This window comes from Crocodylus siamensis, chromosome 5 (assembly GCF_052110815.1).
Source record: "Crocodylus siamensis isolate JL-2025a chromosome 5, ASM5211081v1, whole genome shotgun sequence".
Taxonomy (NCBI): Eukaryota; Metazoa; Chordata; order Crocodylia; family Crocodylidae; genus Crocodylus; species Crocodylus siamensis.
Genome location: NC_143399.1, coordinates 9,294,986 through 9,310,919, shown reverse-complemented (window position 1 = coordinate 9,310,919; position 15,934 = coordinate 9,294,986). Strand labels below are relative to the sequence as shown.

The following is a 15,934-nucleotide window of genomic DNA, read 5'->3' as shown; positions in this document are numbered from 1 at the left end:
CCCCGCCTCCCTTAACGGGGCCGCGTGGTTTGTGGGGGGGCGGGGCCTCTGAAGGGGCCTTCGTAGTGCTGGCGCCTGTGAGTGCCCCGTGGGCAGCCCTGGGCCTTGGGGGGTGCATGCTGCTCCCCCTGGGCTCCCTGCATGGCCCCTTCAGTGGTGACCTGGAGGGTGCCAAAGTGTGGCCCCTCCGCCACCCCCCGGATGCTCTGCATTTAGTGACATTGAGGGAGGCTTGTAGGATCCTAGTGGGCCTGGGCGTAGGCTGGAGGCCAGCAGCGCTGTGGGCTGGGGTAGCGCAGTCTTCCCCACGGGGAGGGAGGAGGAGCAGAAAAGCACCGCCGCGTCCTTTTTTTTTTTGGAAAAGGCAAAAATCAAAGGATGTGGCCTTGGCACGACAGATCAGGGACCGCTCGACCTCTGGCCTGTGGGATCTGATCCGTGGGGCTCCCCATAGGTCAGGAAATGTGGTGGCGGGGGAGCAGTGCCAAATAATACTGGCGCCTCTCCTCAACTGCCAGATTTGCAGGCCAGGACATACCACCTTAGCTGCACAATGCGGCTGGCGTGCACCTACCCCCTCTCCCCACGCACATGGTTACATTGGGGCCAGGCCACTTCCCTTCTCCCTCACCACTGACCACAGCTGGATGAGGGCCAGGGCATGCCCCCCCCCCCAAGTGGGACTGGGCCACTGACACAGCTGGATTGAGCCCCACCTCACCCCACCCCCACATGCTGGACTAGGCCCACGGACCAAATCTGGCCCACGGACAAACTGAGCACCGTCCATATGGCCCCAGGTGGATGAGGTTGGGCACTATCGATTTCGATGATCTTCTCAGTTCCACAGCAGGGATGCTGGAGCATGTCCCGATCACACTCCATCCAGAGCAGAAGTTCGTACAATGGAGTCTCCCGCGCAGGGTAAGCACAATGCAGCCAACAGGACACGCAGGATCTTGGAGATGCGCGCAGGAAGAATTTGTGTGATGCAGACACAGTCTGAACCTGCAGCCTCATTGTGCTCCAGTCACCAGTGGTGTGCAGGTGACAGGCAGGAGTGAGGTTGCAGAGCCTGCTCAGCTGGAAATGTTGCTAATATTTTTTCTAAAACAAGCCTCAGAACCAGCCCTCCAGCTGTATCACCCGTGACCAGCCGTTGTCACATACTGTTCTTAAGATATTGGCCTCCTTTGGCTTTCCCAGTTCTGTCCCCTCCTGATTTTTCCTCTGATCTCTCTATACTTTCTTTCAACAGGTCTTCAGAAGATTGTCTCCCTCCACCTTCCAGCTTCCTCTGGGGGTTTCACAGAGCTCTGTCCATGGTCTCCATCCCCTTCTACATTTTATCTTAAGGGAATTTTGTTCCAAAACAACCCTATTTTTATGCTGGTGGCTCACAGCACCACCCCTGTGCTCCAGGGTTACTTTCTTCCACTCACACTAGCTCCTACGGATTCTAATAGTCAAATAGTAAATACTAATAAATCTCTTCTTGTGCTTCACTCCTACGCCCAAAGAAATCAATGGGAGCTTTGTCACTGATTTTAACAGGAGCGGGTTCAGGCTACAGATAGGACAGTAATGGTGAACACTTCTTTCCAACTATAATTTTACACTATTTGTTTTAATTAAAGCGATTTGGTAATCTCAGTTTTTTCAGATCCAGAACGAAATGCAAAGTGTAATACTAACACTTTATGAAGATAAAATCCAAGTACAAAGAGCTTGTGTTTGAACTCTTCTGTACCTCAGAAGGAGCTGTTGCCTTCAGGTACAGCTGCTTTAACTGTACTTATTTGCAAACGAAAAAAAATAAACATAAAAAAATAGAAGATCCACATTTCTAAATTAATGGAGTCTTCCTTTTACCAGAAGAGAACAAAGCAATCTACAGCTATTGGCCTCCTTCATGCAGTCATTATTTAGGTGAAATTCTAACTGACAGCAATAGGGTTTTCACATATCCTGCCTCTATGAAACCCATTCATTTGTGACAAATCATAACAGCATCACTGATAAGTAAATAAGTATTAGCCCCATGTTTAAGATGAGAGCAAGGAGGCACAGCAATTCATAGTGAATCAATGGCAGAGTCAGGGGAGAACCCATTTTCCTGATCTAATAATTGAGTCATGCTGTCAAGTCCCAATGGCTCTCTAAATTAGTTTTACTGTTTTTTATGTAACTATTAGCTATGAATTTTATTTCTAGTTTTGTTACTTGTTCAACTTTTCAGTACACATTCCTTCTCTCATAAAGAATCAGAAATTCATTAGTAATTTTAAATGTGTAGCACTGTTTTCTTCTGCTCTTCCAGATACACGCCCACTCTCCTATCCCAGATTTCAGGTCTTGTTTCCTCTATAGGAGGAGCAAAAAATGAGAGCTTCCTCACCAGGTCTTATGTGATGTCCAGGCCTCATAATCTATTGCCTCATTGACTCTATTCCTGACCACTAACTAGTCAGTTTCATAATGGTTAAATTAAGGAAGGGGTTCCTAGCAACCAAGTTTTGTGTGATTCCATGTGCAATATTAAAAACAAATAGTTGAGTGAGATAATTACATATATCCAAAAATTCTAGCTATGAAAGTGCATGGATTTTGCTTGTGTGCATGCAAACTGAAAACTTGTATAGTGTAGTATTCATACCAATATGGTTCACCATCATGGTTGGAGCCTTTACATGTATCTTACATCCCTGCCAGCTGAGCTAATGAAGGTAGTGACAGCTGGTGTAGGTTGCTTTCCTCTCTCAGGACTAGCACTAGAAAAAGATGAGACATACACTTTGCCAATGAGTTGTACGTATTGCTGGCAGCAGAGCACTCAAAAGATTTGTCTTGTCTGTCCACTGTCCAGTGGAAACTGCAGGCTTGGAGGAGGAGTGTTTGCAAGTGAGCACAGACTCTTCTGGTCAGTCTTCCTCAGCTGGACCCTCTCCCATCATCCATTCCAGCATGCCCAGTCCCAGTCCCGTCTGTCCTCTACCCTTGCCACCTCTTTCTAAATCCATTTTTCTTGATTATCCTGTCCCAGTTTTTAACCCTCAAGCTTCTCATCCTAGTGCCAGTCTCTGCCCAGACCATCCTAGTCTACCCTTTCGGACTCTTCCTCCAAATCCCAGTATCTCCCTAGTTCAAAATCTCTCCCATGCCCTAGTCTCCTTGCTCAGTTCACCCATCCAGAACCCTGACTTCTTGCTCCTGGTGTCTCTGTTCAGTCAGTCTCAGCTTTTCTTTTCCAGATCCTCATCTGATCTGTCTTTTTCTTTTTGATGCCTTGAATCTTTCCCTGGCATATCACCGGTTGCCCCTGGATCCTTGTACCAGTGCCCACATTCCCACAGCTCCTTATCTAACCTTAGTGCCTCCCTACCTATTGTACCAGGTTCCCAGCCCCACAGTTGTCATCACTCATTTTCAGTTCTGATCTCCCACCAGCTTCAAGTTCCTGTTCCTTTGCCCAACCAATTTCAGTCTTGCCTTTACCTCACCCCTCTGCCTGCTAGTCTCTGTCAGAGCTCCCAGTTCCAGTCTCCTCCCTCCCAATTCCCACTCATAGTTTCCATCTTTTCATGCCCAACTCCAGTCCAAGTTTCACCTGACCCCTTGTCCCAAACTCCTTAATTCTCCCCCCCCACCCCCCGGTCTGGTTCTTGTTACCTCCACATTCATGGCAGCTACTTTGCCGTCATGCCTGGGATACAGAGGAGAAAGAGACTCCTTGCTCTCTGTTTAGGTACCTGGCCCCAGTGCACCCACAGAAGTTCATAGGTGTAATTATTGTAGCAAAGTCTTGCTTGGCCCCATTAGTCCTAAGGTTGAACATGCATGGTTGCTTTGTAGTACGTACAGTCTGATCAATGCTAGGAGCTGTGGGGAGATTGGAAAGTCCTGCATAAACAGAACCTTTTACTAAAGTAAAATAAGTCAGTACTGAGCATGTGCAAACTAAGATTTTTCAAAAGCTAATAATTTGGCTAATTTGGGTAGAACTTCATAGTGACAGTAAAAGGCACATGCCTAATATAAAGTCAAGCCCCCATCTCACATTTCAAGTCTTTGGTTTAGAGCAGGAGCATACCAAACCATCACAAAGGAAAGCTCACTAGATTTTTTAAGATGGGCAAAATGTATTTTCCCTTAGTTTCATCCTCAGAAATGGCTGAAGCTTTGTACCTAAAATTTTCTAAAGAGAATTAAACATAACCAGCAAGGAACATTTTATACCAAATGGTTAAAGTTTGCAAAGCAATAAGGAATTAAGAAATCTCACCTTGGGAATTTTGGCAGACAAGGGTCTTTGGGTAAATCTGGTATCTTTTATCAGACCAACTAAAATAGTTGGAAAAATTCTTCTTTGTAAGCTTTTGGGTACAAACAACCTTCATCAAGCTGAGGAAGCATCCCTGAAAGTTTGTACCCAAAAGTTTACAAAGAAGAATTTTTCCAACTATTTTAGTTGGTCTGATAAAAGATACCAGATTTACCCAAAGAACTGGGTCTGCCTATGCCCTTAGATCAACATGGCTATAACCTATGCCCCTAAATCCCTGGGAATTTTGGCATGCAACAGTAGGTGGTGCAACCAGTCCTGTTTATTATAGTCATTCCAATTAGACAATTGTTAATATATAACCTTATATCTTCATAAGCAGCCTTTGCACAGAATTTAATCATAGTAAATTTTAATTATACAGAAAGTTTTAAAATTCCTCATTATTATATTATTGTCAAACTTCCTAAAGGATTAACAGTCAGATTAATTAACATGTTCCTTGTAGGGTGTCAGAAAATTCAGGACATGCTGGAAAGTTGGGGAAGATGTGCCATATTCTGCATTTGTGGTTTAGGTTCAATCCTTCCTTTAAATGTAGCAAATTTTAGAGTTGATACTTTAGCAACACAGTTACCTTGAAAATCTATTTGAAGTTGGTTTGTTCTTTGCACCCTTGCCCCATCAGTAAGCCATAACTCATTAAGTGCCAGAATGTATCTACAGACCCTTTCCAATCATTGCTCATTATTAATTTGGTAGCAAGCTCTATGTATTTCCAAGGAGACAGCCCTTTCTGGCTCAGATTTTGGAGCTAGTTGTTCAAAACCTGTTTGTAAGAGTTAACTACTCAAGGAAAAGGACCAGTTGCTGCTGCTGATTGCTACCCACATCCGCTTCCCTTGTCCTAAATGCTATTAAAAACTGTTTAGCTGCCGGTGCAGAAGGACAAAACACAGTGATGACAACTCAGAGTCTTATTACACAATGCATTTTTCCCTTTTTTTCTTAGCGCTCTGGACCCTAGCAGCATATATATAATTGTAACACCTCATCCTTTGTGTTAGAGAAACCTGTAGTCCTTGCAAATATGAACCCAAAACCCATATGAATGCAAAGCAAACCACCCCACTCCTCTATCCATTGATCATTTGTTATATCTTGTGATTTTTAAACCACTCTCAGCTCAGGGCAGGGGACTCCTGACTCGTGGGTGGGGCTGTTTTCCTGTCAATCCTTCAGTCGCATCTCCAGGCAGCTTCGCTGGTCCGCATCCACGGGCTTCCTCAATTTGTTCAGGAGGCGCTGGGTGCCGGTCAGCGTGCTCTACTCAGTAGCCCCTTCTGGATCCCTTGTTATTAACCTGTGACTTCATTCCCCTTCCTGTTTTCTCTTTATTTGGAAGAAAAATTATTAATATTTCATCACTACCCCCTGGAATTTGTTAATATGTCATCAGTAGCCTCCCTGATTAAGAGAGGCTTATAATATTCCATGATGGGCCTAAGCCAGGGTGGGTAATTATTTTGTCTGGAGGGCCACTTAATGAGTTTTGGTAAGCTGTCTGTCTGTCAAGGGCTGCACACACAAAATCTTTCAGAAGCTGAACAAATTATAGATAAAAATAGAAATCATATACTAAAAATCAAACATCCACTATAACATACTTTAATTTTATTTCAAAAAATAATTTTTGTCCTGACTGATGTTTTTTTTGGTATTGTATATAGAGGTGATTAGCTCAAAATAAAGTCTTACTCTTGTATATTGTGTGGGGGGGATGTGTGTGTGTGGGTGTGTAGGGGGGGTGGAGGAATGTTGGGGGGTGAGCTAACCACACCTGCATGTGTGTACGCGGGGGCACTAGGTCCTGGGAGCCAACCAGGGGTGGGAGGCGAGGGGGTGCATGCAGCAGAACTCACCTAGGCGATGCAGGTATGGTTGGCCCCTCCTGTATCCCACTGGCAGCTGCCCCTGCAGCGCTCTTTACGGAGCCAAGCCCTGCCTGGGGCAGCCTGTACCATGCTCCCACCTGTACCTGCTGGCTCTGGCCCCAGACAGCACACACTGCTTCCCAGTGGTGTTGCTGCCAGTGCAGCTGCAGCCACCCAGGTACTGCTTGGCTCCCCTACCTCCAGTGGCTCATCCTGTGGTGAGGGGGAAGCTGTAGCCAGGCAGCTCCTGCCCCAGCCCATGCAGCTCCAACTCTACTCACTTGGCTGCCCACAAGTGGCTGCTCATTACACCCGGTGGGCCAAGAGGGTGGAAGGGAGCCAGGAGCTGGAACTGGAGCCCTGCACCCTGGGGCAGCAGCTGCCCAGCTGTAGCTTCCACTGCTGTGTGAAGCCATGCAGCAGGGACAGGAGGAGGAGGAGGAGGAGGAGGGAGCTGAGCAGTACCAACATGGCTGCAGCCACAGGAGGAGCAGCCCTGCTGGGATCCTGTGTGCACTGGCCCAGGCCTGGGGCTGGCAGGTGCACAGGGCTCGGCCCCAAGCAGAGTGCCACGGGGGGGGGGGCAGCCACCAATCAGTTGGTGGGCACGGCCCGCGGGCTGGATCCAAACAGCTGGCAGCCTGCACCCGGCCCATGGGCCGCATTTTGCCCATCCCTGGACTAAGCCCATGATCTTTTGGCACATCACATAGGCCTGACTTATGGAGGTGGCCATTTCCCTGCCACTCCTGCGCTCACACCTCTGGGCAGTTTCACAAGTTGGCAGCCACAGGCTCCCTTGACTTGTTCCAGGGGCTGTGGGTGCTGGGCAGTGCTCTCTTCTGGCCCCGTATTAACCGGTGCCCCTCCCTCCCTCTTTTGGACCAAGACCCAAGATGTGGAGCCTGCAGTGTCCCCCTCACAGAGGGTTGTGGTTTAGAGCAGGAGCTGATGGGCTTGGGTCCTCTGTCTTTTTTTTTTCCCCCCTGCTTTTTTGCACCGTTCCTGGAAGCACTGCAATACCAGGTCAATGCATGGAGTGGATGGAGCAAGCTCCAGTTCCACCACCCAACCCCAAAACAAAAAAAAAAATCTGCTCAATATAGACCTCCTATGGAGGACATATTAGAGACAATCACCTGCCCTGGGGAGCCCGCCTACACAGTCACGGAGCTTCCCCTGCCAGGTAAGTATGCCTGCATGCATGCAGCGCCCAGGTGAAGGTGCGGTCCTCTGTCTGCTAAGGCACAGCAAACAGGCCTGACTTGTGACAGGCAAGGCCCAGGCTGCTGCCCCCCTCCTGGGCCGGGCCCGGCTGGGGCATTTGCTCGTAAGGGCTTTGGTCCTACGGCCCTGGGAGGAAGCTGCCCTGAGCAGGAGCAGGAGGAACCACCCCCGCCCATGACTGCATCCAGGCAGCCCCTTGCCCTGCCAGCAGGGCTGGAGCTGGGGGGGCTCTGAGGATCATACATCTGCCCCCCCAGCAGTTTTGGGGGGCCCCAGGGCAACTTGGCAGTACTTCCGAGTGCTTTTGCAACCACAGGCACCAAGGAGGAGCCATGGACCCTGGCTTGAGGCTAGGCAGCAGCGTTGCCAGGTCTTAAATATGAAAGTATTGTATTGGAAGCTCAAAACTATATTTGCTGGAAAACTATTGTACACTGAAAAAATATGTGAATAAGTAAGTCTTCTTATTTATTTTTTACTGCTGGCTGTAAGAAGCCAGTGTGAGCGAGAACAGGGTCAAAGGAAGCATTTCTTTATTTTGAGGCAAGCTCATGAGAAAGAGCTGGCAGCAGCTGAGGGCGAGAGAAACCCGGGGGCATCCGACCCCCCAGCTTGGGCCTGCACGCAGACGCCTGGCGCGATATGGAAACGTTTGAAGTCTCAAATCAGGCTGGAGGATGCTTGCCCGTAGCAGGGCCACATATGACTCTTGGATTTGCGATCAATTTGGCTTGGAACACAAAACATTTTCCTTAAAAAGAAAAAAAACCCAAACCTGGGTGAAGACTCCTTGAAGATGCTTGGGTTTTGCATCTGCTGCGCCAGCCACCTGCCTCGAAAATATCTCCATTGATTTCCTACCTATGGGGGCTTTGGACCAGCTATACTTTTCTCAGAAAGCTTGAAGAAAAGGAGCTTTTTTTGTGTGTGATTGTCCAATACAAGGTGTCATTTCAGCTCCAAGAGTTTAATTTGACTTCATCACCTTGACTGAAGTTGTAGATGTTTGTATTTATGATGGTGCCTTTGCATTTTAGCTATTGCTAGTCAAGCTGCGGAGGGTGTTGGCTGCTCTCATTGCTCGGATGGCGGAGGACAGCGTCGCTGTTCCGCTGCCCGGGGGGGCGGGGCGGCGCCGCCTCGGCTCCTCGGCGCTCGGCTCGGCGGCCTAGCTGGGGCCGGCGCCGCCTCGGCTCCTCGGCGCTCGGCTCGGCGGCCTGGCTGGGGCCGGCGCCGCCTCGGCTCCTCGGCGCTCGGCTCGGCGGCCTGGCGGGCAGGCGCGCGCGGGAATGGCGGGGCGGCCCGACCTGACGGACGAGGAGGAGACGAAGCGGTACCTGGACGACCTGGGCACGGAGTACAGCTACCAGTGCTACCGCGAGAAAGACCCGGACGGTGCGGGCCGCGCGGGCGGGGTGGGGGGTGTCTGTGGTTGTGGCCGTGATCTTGACCGTGACCTTGCCCCCCGCAGGCTGCCACCGCCTGGCCGACTACCTGGAGAACATCCGCAAGGACTTCGTGGGCGCCGCCACGGTGCTGCGGGACAACTGCGAGCGGGGCCACGGCGACAGCTGCTACAAGCTGGGCGCCTACCACATCACCGGCAAGGGTGAGCCGGGCCCTGCCTCTGTCACCGCTCTCCACCCCACAGATTTGCTGCTTGCAAAGCCCTGGGCCGGACGGATGCATCCCCTCCCGCGCCCCAATTTGCTGGCTGCAAAGCCCTTTGGCAGACTGATATCCCCCTGCCCCCTCATACGCCCTAGATTTGCTGCATGCAAAACCCTGGGCTGGACTGATGCCCCCTCCCCCCCCCATGCCCTGAATGTGTTGCCTGCAAAGCCGTGGGGCAGACTGATTCCCCCCTCCCCCCCAGCTGCTCAGGCCAGGGGGGTAGTTGACCCAAAGGTGTCAGGATTTGGTGAGGCCACAGCTGGGACGGGTTCATGGGGGGACAGGGGCAAGAGAGACCCGTCCTGCATCCAGCCAGCTACTGCCCCAGAGACTCAAGGGGAGAAATAAATAGCTCCACATCTCCATCCCCCAAGCCTTAAGGGGGGCTGGAGCAAGGTGACCGCTGCACCACAGCCCCTCTTGCCGTGGTGCCCGGCCACCCCTGCATGCAGCCTCGGTGGCCTTAGAGCTGCGAGCGCGGCGCGCGGGGTCTGGCAGACACCAGGTCCCGCTGCCTTACCCTGCAGAGGTCACCCCAGGACCCTGCCTGCCGAGGCACACCCGCCCCCGCCGGCTTCCCACGTGCCGCTGGGAATGGGAGCCACAGGCTCCAGGGGAAGCAGCAGGCTGGAGGCTTGCGGGTGGACTCAGAGGCAGCTCCATCCACTCCACACACTGCGCTCAAAGTTACCTTTTGGAGCCTGGGGCCAGGCACCTCAGGCAGACCCCACCTGGAGGCTCCGAGGTGGGGAGCACCAGCAGGCTGGAGGTTTGCCTGGTGGACTTGGAGCTGGCTCTACTGACTCCATGCACTGAGCTAGCAGTTGCCCATTGGAGCCTGGAGGGGAGGGGTCTGTTGGGCCCTGCTGCCCCCAGGCGCCTTGGGCAGCCCTGCTGGGCTGGGCAGACCCCACCTGGAGGCTCCAGGGAGGGGGAGCAGCCGCAGGCCGGAGGTTTGCCTGGTGGACTCAGAGCTGGCTCCATCAATTGACCAGTGCAGGCAGGGGGCCGTTTTTCCTGGCTGGTGCTGTCTCGGCTGGGTCCGTCCCATCCGGAGCAGCACGCAGCTGAAGTCGGCTTCCCACGTGCTGCTGGGCACAGGAGGAGCCCGGCCGGGTTGACACCAGCCAGCAGAAGTGGCGGCAGAGCCCTGTGCCGCTCGGGACTGACCAGTGCAGGTAGTGGGAAAATGCAGCTGAACTTTTCCTTGCAGATCAATTTCTAGTCGCTTTCCCTGAAAAAATAGTTAGCTAAAAGCCAGTCAAAGAAATTGTATAGTTCTCATTGTATATTCGATGACGTGCCTGAAACAGATTTGTTTAGGTATTGAGAAACTTGTTTTGTTTCCTTCAACTTAAGTAGAACAGGTTCAAACCTAAAATAATAATGGGAATTATTAGTCCAACATCAATTGTCTATGAAGTAGGAGAGATCTGCAAGAGATGGACGCACCTGCTCTTCAACAAACTAATACCTTTGACTGTCAGTAAAGATGGTCACTTTCTCCTTGTATAAAATACATAAAGTGTTCTGAAACCCAGTTATCTAAACTGCCTTGTCTTTGGATATCTATCTATATCTATATCTATATTATGGATATGTGTATATATCTGTCCAAATCTTTTGGGTACTTTGCACGCACGCACGCATGCACACACACACACACACGTTTAACAAAATTTACTCCGATCTGTCTATCCGTCTAACTGTCTATCTCTCTGTGTGTGTATGTACTGAAAGAGTAAATTTTGTTCAACTTAATCTCTGCTCCAGTATTGTGCATTCAGTAACGCTGCCATGAGCATGTACAGTCAAAGTCTCAGGCTTTTTCCAAGCAGATTTCCTACTGTTTCTCCTGCTTCTTTTAAAAAAGAAGGAAAGAAGAAACTGCAAACCTTAGTAGTTTAAAGGGAGGAAACCTTGTCCATAGGTCTGTGAATACTTCTACCAACTGAATCTCCAAAACTTCTGATGTTGGTAAGGAATGGGATATTTTATGACACCTCTATACCATACATCCCTACTGGAGACTAACTTGCATATACTGTTGAGAACTTTTTTTTTGTCTGGCATATTTATTTAGGTAATGTTATAAGCTATGTATATGATAGCAGGATTTGCTGGTCCAGCGTTAGTGCAGAATAGCCATTGGTCTCTTTGGAACCATAAATCTTGAGCATAACCTATGATGAAAGATTGTTCTTCAAAAAATAGAGATTACTGCCTTATGCATTTTTTCTCTCTCAATTCCAGTATGTGCTAACAAACTTAACTTCTGTTTTATTCCTTTGGCGGGGGGGCTGCAGGTGGTCTCTCCGTAGATTTGAAAGCTGCCTACAACTGTTTTCTGACATCTTGTGAGAAAGATGGGAAGAAATCCATAAATGCTTGTCACAATGTTGGACTGCTGGCACATGACGGACGAATAAATGACGATAAACCTGACCTAGATGTTGCCAGAGACTACTATGATAAAGCCTGTAATGGCAGCTTTGCCCCTAGCTGCTTCAACCTTAGTGCAATTTACCTCCAAGGAGCCCCTGGGGTACCAAAGGATATGAACTTGGCTCTGAAATACTCTCTGAAAGCATGTGACTTGGGACATGTGTGGGGATGTGCCAATGCCAGTCGGATGTACAAACTGGGGGATGGGGTTGAGAAAAATGATGACAAGGCAGAGGCTCTGAAAAAGAGGGCAAAAGACCTACATAAAGAACAGAGTGAAGCTGCAACATTAATATTTGGGGAGTAAATCAAACCACATCTTTCAGGACAGCATTTCTAAATGGAGCATAAACTTTTATCAGTGAATAATATGTAAACATAACTCATTCCCTCACAAGAGACAAATAAATACCTGTTTGCATTGGCAGATGCATGTTCTGTGGCTTTAACAGATACATGCACATCTTCAGAGGACAAACATTTAGGGCCAGGTTTTACACAAGATCCAGCAAATATCAAAGGTGCACTTCTACGTGCTCATTTCCAGCTGAAATCTGCCACATGCAGAGTTGTGCTAGACCAAATTCGATTTTGAATGCACCACATTTTGTTTGTGCACAGTTATTTAAACATAGGCATGCAAATGGCCTAAAATATCAGTCATGCTTTCTGACTAATGCTTCCTTTGAAACGTAAGATGTTTGTGCTCTTGGATGTTCCTTTTGGCCAAAACTATGCACTTGGCTTTTGGTTTCTTATGCCATGCTTCCCTCCACTGATTCAGAAGAATATCTGCCTTCAACTGAAGGTAGCATTTGCTGTCTTTTGAATTTCATTTCCATAGCTGTATTAAGACCTGCTGAATGACCCGGATAGATAATTTCTTGCTGAAGTGAATAATACAATAAGAAATGTTGCTGTTTTAGAATTGTAACAAAAGGGATAAAAACTAGTTAGCATGGTGATGGGTAAAGATTTAAAACTTAAGAATCTATATATAGAACGGTCTTGGCTTCCTGATTCAGCTAAATCTTACGTTGGTCTGAATGTCATTAAATGCCCTTTGTGTAAATGGTTTCTAATTGAGTACAAATGACAAAGTATTGTGTTACAGAATGAGAGGTATGTTTATTTTTAAAGTGTCCCGTGCAAGTGTGTGATCCAAGCAAGAAATTCCTTCTCAGACAAAATTTCAGTCTTCATCTGGGAGTGTGCTGAGTGAGACCATCAAGCTGTGACTGATGGGCTTGTCCTACACAAAATAAGTCAGTGAATTAGGGTGAAATATTCCTATATCTTACCACTAAGGAGTGCGTGTGCTCTTAAAACCACACAGTACTTTTTTCACTTGAAAGTAAGAGGCCTCAACCTGGAATAATTTTATATGGTGGAGTTGCAGTTAACTTTTTTTTTTTATTAGGGGCCACCTTCAAACCTGTCATTTAGGCCCAACCCAAAGAGAGTGGGCTGAAAGGCTTCCTGTCACTCTTGCACTGTTGCCTAGTCCTAGCTTTGTTTGCACTTACCCTGCCCTTTGTCAGCAGACCCCAGGTACCACACCGCAGCTGCCCAAGTGCTTGCATGCTACAGTACTGTGGTGGTTCTACATGATTTCACTTCGGAGCCATGCTGTCAGAGCGTGACGTGCACCCCAGAAAGAAATCAGCTCCAGAAGGGACCACGGCGGCCAGCAGAAAACTTAGAGAGACAGCTTGCTTCCACTGGGAGCCTTCTTCCGCTTGGCAGAGGAGGAGTAACTGCTGGCAGGAAGCAGGCTTGTGCTGAGCATGAACACACTCCTAAGTTCTGCCAGCAAAATCTGAGTGTAGACAAAGCTGCCCATTCTGCCTTATTGCACTCCTGCCCAGCCCTGCAATGCTTACTGAAAGGGGACAAGCTGGGAGTCCAGACACCTTGTTTGACCATTTGCACTGCAAAGCCATGCTTATCGTGTTGCCTCACATATATTGCAGTTTATAAAGAAAATGCATTCAGGAGTGTTTGATTTCCATACCAGGACTGTGCTCTATTATCATTCTTAGTTGCATCATAGTAACATTATCTAGAAATTTCTAAGGAAGTGGGGGTTTTATTGTAGCAGACACTTTTATCATCCCCCTATTGTATAGCTAAGGAACTGGGACGGATTAAATTACTTGACCAAGGTTACGTGGGAAGTCAGTGGCAGAGGTGGGAATTTAAACTGGATTTCTTAGATTCCAATCCAGCTCCTTAACCAGAGATGCAATCCTTCTGTCTGGGCATCTTCCAGCCTTTATTCTGTATGCTGTTTACAATCAGGCTGAAATGTGTTTCTCTCCCACTTTCTCTCTGTCACGGATACCCTGGAGCAGAGGGAATCCCTGCTGAAATCTTCAAGCAGGGTGGAAAGGAGCTTACATCCACAGCTCCTTCCCCTCATCTTAAAGATCTGGAATGATGAGGAAACTCCAGATAACTTCAGGGATGCCATAATTATGACAGTCTTTAAGAAAGGAGACTGGACCAACTGTGGAAATTACAGAGGGATCGCCTTGCTGTCCACCGTGGGAAAGATCATTGGGAGAACCCTCCTGAGTGGTCTCCCTCCACTTTCTGAAGAGCTGCTCCCAGAATCTCATTGTGGATTTAGGGCATCAAGAGGCACAACTGACATGATCACTGCTCACCAGCTGCAGGAAAAATGCTAGGACAACATAAACCTCTCTGCCTGGCCTTTGATCTCACAAAAGCCTTTGACTGTCAACCAAGAAGCACTGTGGAGGGTCTTTCTAAAGTATGGATGCCTAACAAAATTCATCACCATTATTTGCCTGCTTCATGAAGGTATGTGAGCAGTGTTCTCAGTAATGGATCTATCGCAGATCCCTTTGAGGTTAAGACAGGAATTAAGTGAGGCCATGTCATCACTTCAGCACTCTTCTAGATATTACTTAACCAGGATGCTACATCCGACCACCACCAGGCTTCCAGTTGGAGTGGAGCTGAACTACTAAATGGATGGCAAGCTGCTTAATCTCAGCCAGTTTGGGGCCTTTATACATGCAACAAAATTGGCCTTTAAAGCAGCTTAATTGCCCTTTTGTACCACTAACGGCATTGCTATTTACACGCTTGGTGGTGTATTCCGCTTTAATGGCATTACTATTTACACACTTGGCAGTGTATTGTACTTGATATGACTTTGTAACATAGCAAGGTAAAATCCATCCGAGGTATTTTAGTTTGCTACCTAACAAAGTGCATGGGGTGCTGGAAGCCGATGTGCTCGGGGAAGCTTGTGCTTGGCGGACTTCTAGCACTGTGTCCCCACCACCTTCTGCCGCCCCACTCCCGCTTTGCTGCTCTGCCCCAGGGGCAGGCCAGCGATTCCCAGGCAGTGGGAAGGCGCTGGGGACGGTGCATGGGGTGCGAGAGCTTATCTGCCTCTCCTGTGGTGGGGCAGCGGGGGCAAGCTGCCAGCGGGTCGAGTGGTCCCTGAGCTGTGGGGGACTCCGGTGCTTCCCTCCACAGTGGTGGTGCCCCCCAAGCAGTATCCACCCGCTGGCACCCAACCCGGGTGGTCCCAGGAGTGCTGCTACCGTGGATGGAAGCACCGAGGCCCCGTGCAGCTCGGGTTGTGACCCGGTGACAGCTCGTGCAGGCAGATTCGACTGAAGGAAAAAAAATGGTGAGGAGCCTGATCTTTTTGTTTTCTTCTTCAGTTGAGCCTGCCTGCATGAGCAGATACCAGCAGAAGCCGAGGCAGGCTCTGGGTGTGACTCAGCGGGGCAGGGTGCCTGACACGTGCACACACCCCACAACTTTTATTACACTGAGAGCCGGCAGGGAGGGGAGCGGAGGAGAGGCCTGCAGATGGGGGGAGGCAGTGGAGGGAGTCTTTAAATGGCCACCCCTTGCTCTCCCTTTGGGGTCAGTCATGCAAACACTTCTTTGAAATCTGTCATTCTTGATGGGCAATTGGCTAGTATTTAATAAAGCAATACAAACTGAGGAGGCTTTTATTAGGAGTAAGATAAAATGTACATGCTGTGGCAATAGATGGCAGTGTGAGTAAAACATTCTGATTTACACTAGAGTACAGAAACCCCACTACAGCAACTGGTGATACAGCAATGGCAGCAAGTGATTTTTGTCTTACTGTAGCTAGTACTTTTTTAGCCAATTAAAGAAAATAAAAGTAGGCATTATTTCAGGGTAAGCAAAACAACAGATTCATGGCCAGATTCTGGTTTCATCTTGCGTGTTCATTTATACCAAGGCAAAGTAGGTGTAAAATGCTACTTTTGGTGCCAGACTGGAGCATTTAGCCCTTTAGAAAAGGTCAAAGGCAGGGAAAAATTAGGCCCATCAACACAGAATCTTAAACCTT

The 15,934-nt window shown here is 48.7% G+C and overlaps 1 protein-coding gene and 1 pseudogene across 1 annotated transcript; one reads left to right on the top strand and one right to left on the bottom strand.

Moving 5' to 3' along the window:
• Positions 1 to 7,205: 7,205 nt before the first annotated feature.
• On the bottom strand, positions 7,206 to 7,342 carry LOC149863450 (U2 spliceosomal RNA; annotated as a pseudogene).
• A 1,226-nt stretch (positions 7,343 to 8,568) lies between these two features.
• On the top strand, positions 8,569 to 12,639 carry COA7 (cytochrome c oxidase assembly factor 7). The gene is made up of 3 exons (XM_090049298.1): positions 8,569 to 8,838; positions 8,915 to 9,052; positions 11,424 to 12,639. Exons 1-3 carry the CDS (start codon positions 8,733 to 8,735, stop codon positions 11,867 to 11,869), a joined length of 690 nt encoding a protein of 229 aa, XP_089905424.1. The 5' UTR covers positions 8,569 to 8,732; the 3' UTR covers positions 11,870 to 12,639.
• The last annotated feature ends 3,295 nt before the right edge of the window (positions 12,640 to 15,934 follow it).

Bases quoted from the DNA above. Each gene is read 5' to 3' on its own strand.
- COA7 (XM_090049298.1), top strand. From the start codon at position 8,733: ATGGCGGGGCGGCCCGACCTGACGGACGAGGAGGAGACGAAGCGGTAC. The intron at 8,839-8,914 runs GTGCGGGCCGCG...TGCCCCCCGCAG, and splicing joins CCGCGAGAAAGACCCGGACG to GCTGCCACCGCCTGGCCGAC. The intron at 9,053-11,423 runs GTGAGCCGGGCC...GGGGGGCTGCAG, and splicing joins CTACCACATCACCGGCAAGG to GTGGTCTCTCCGTAGATTTG.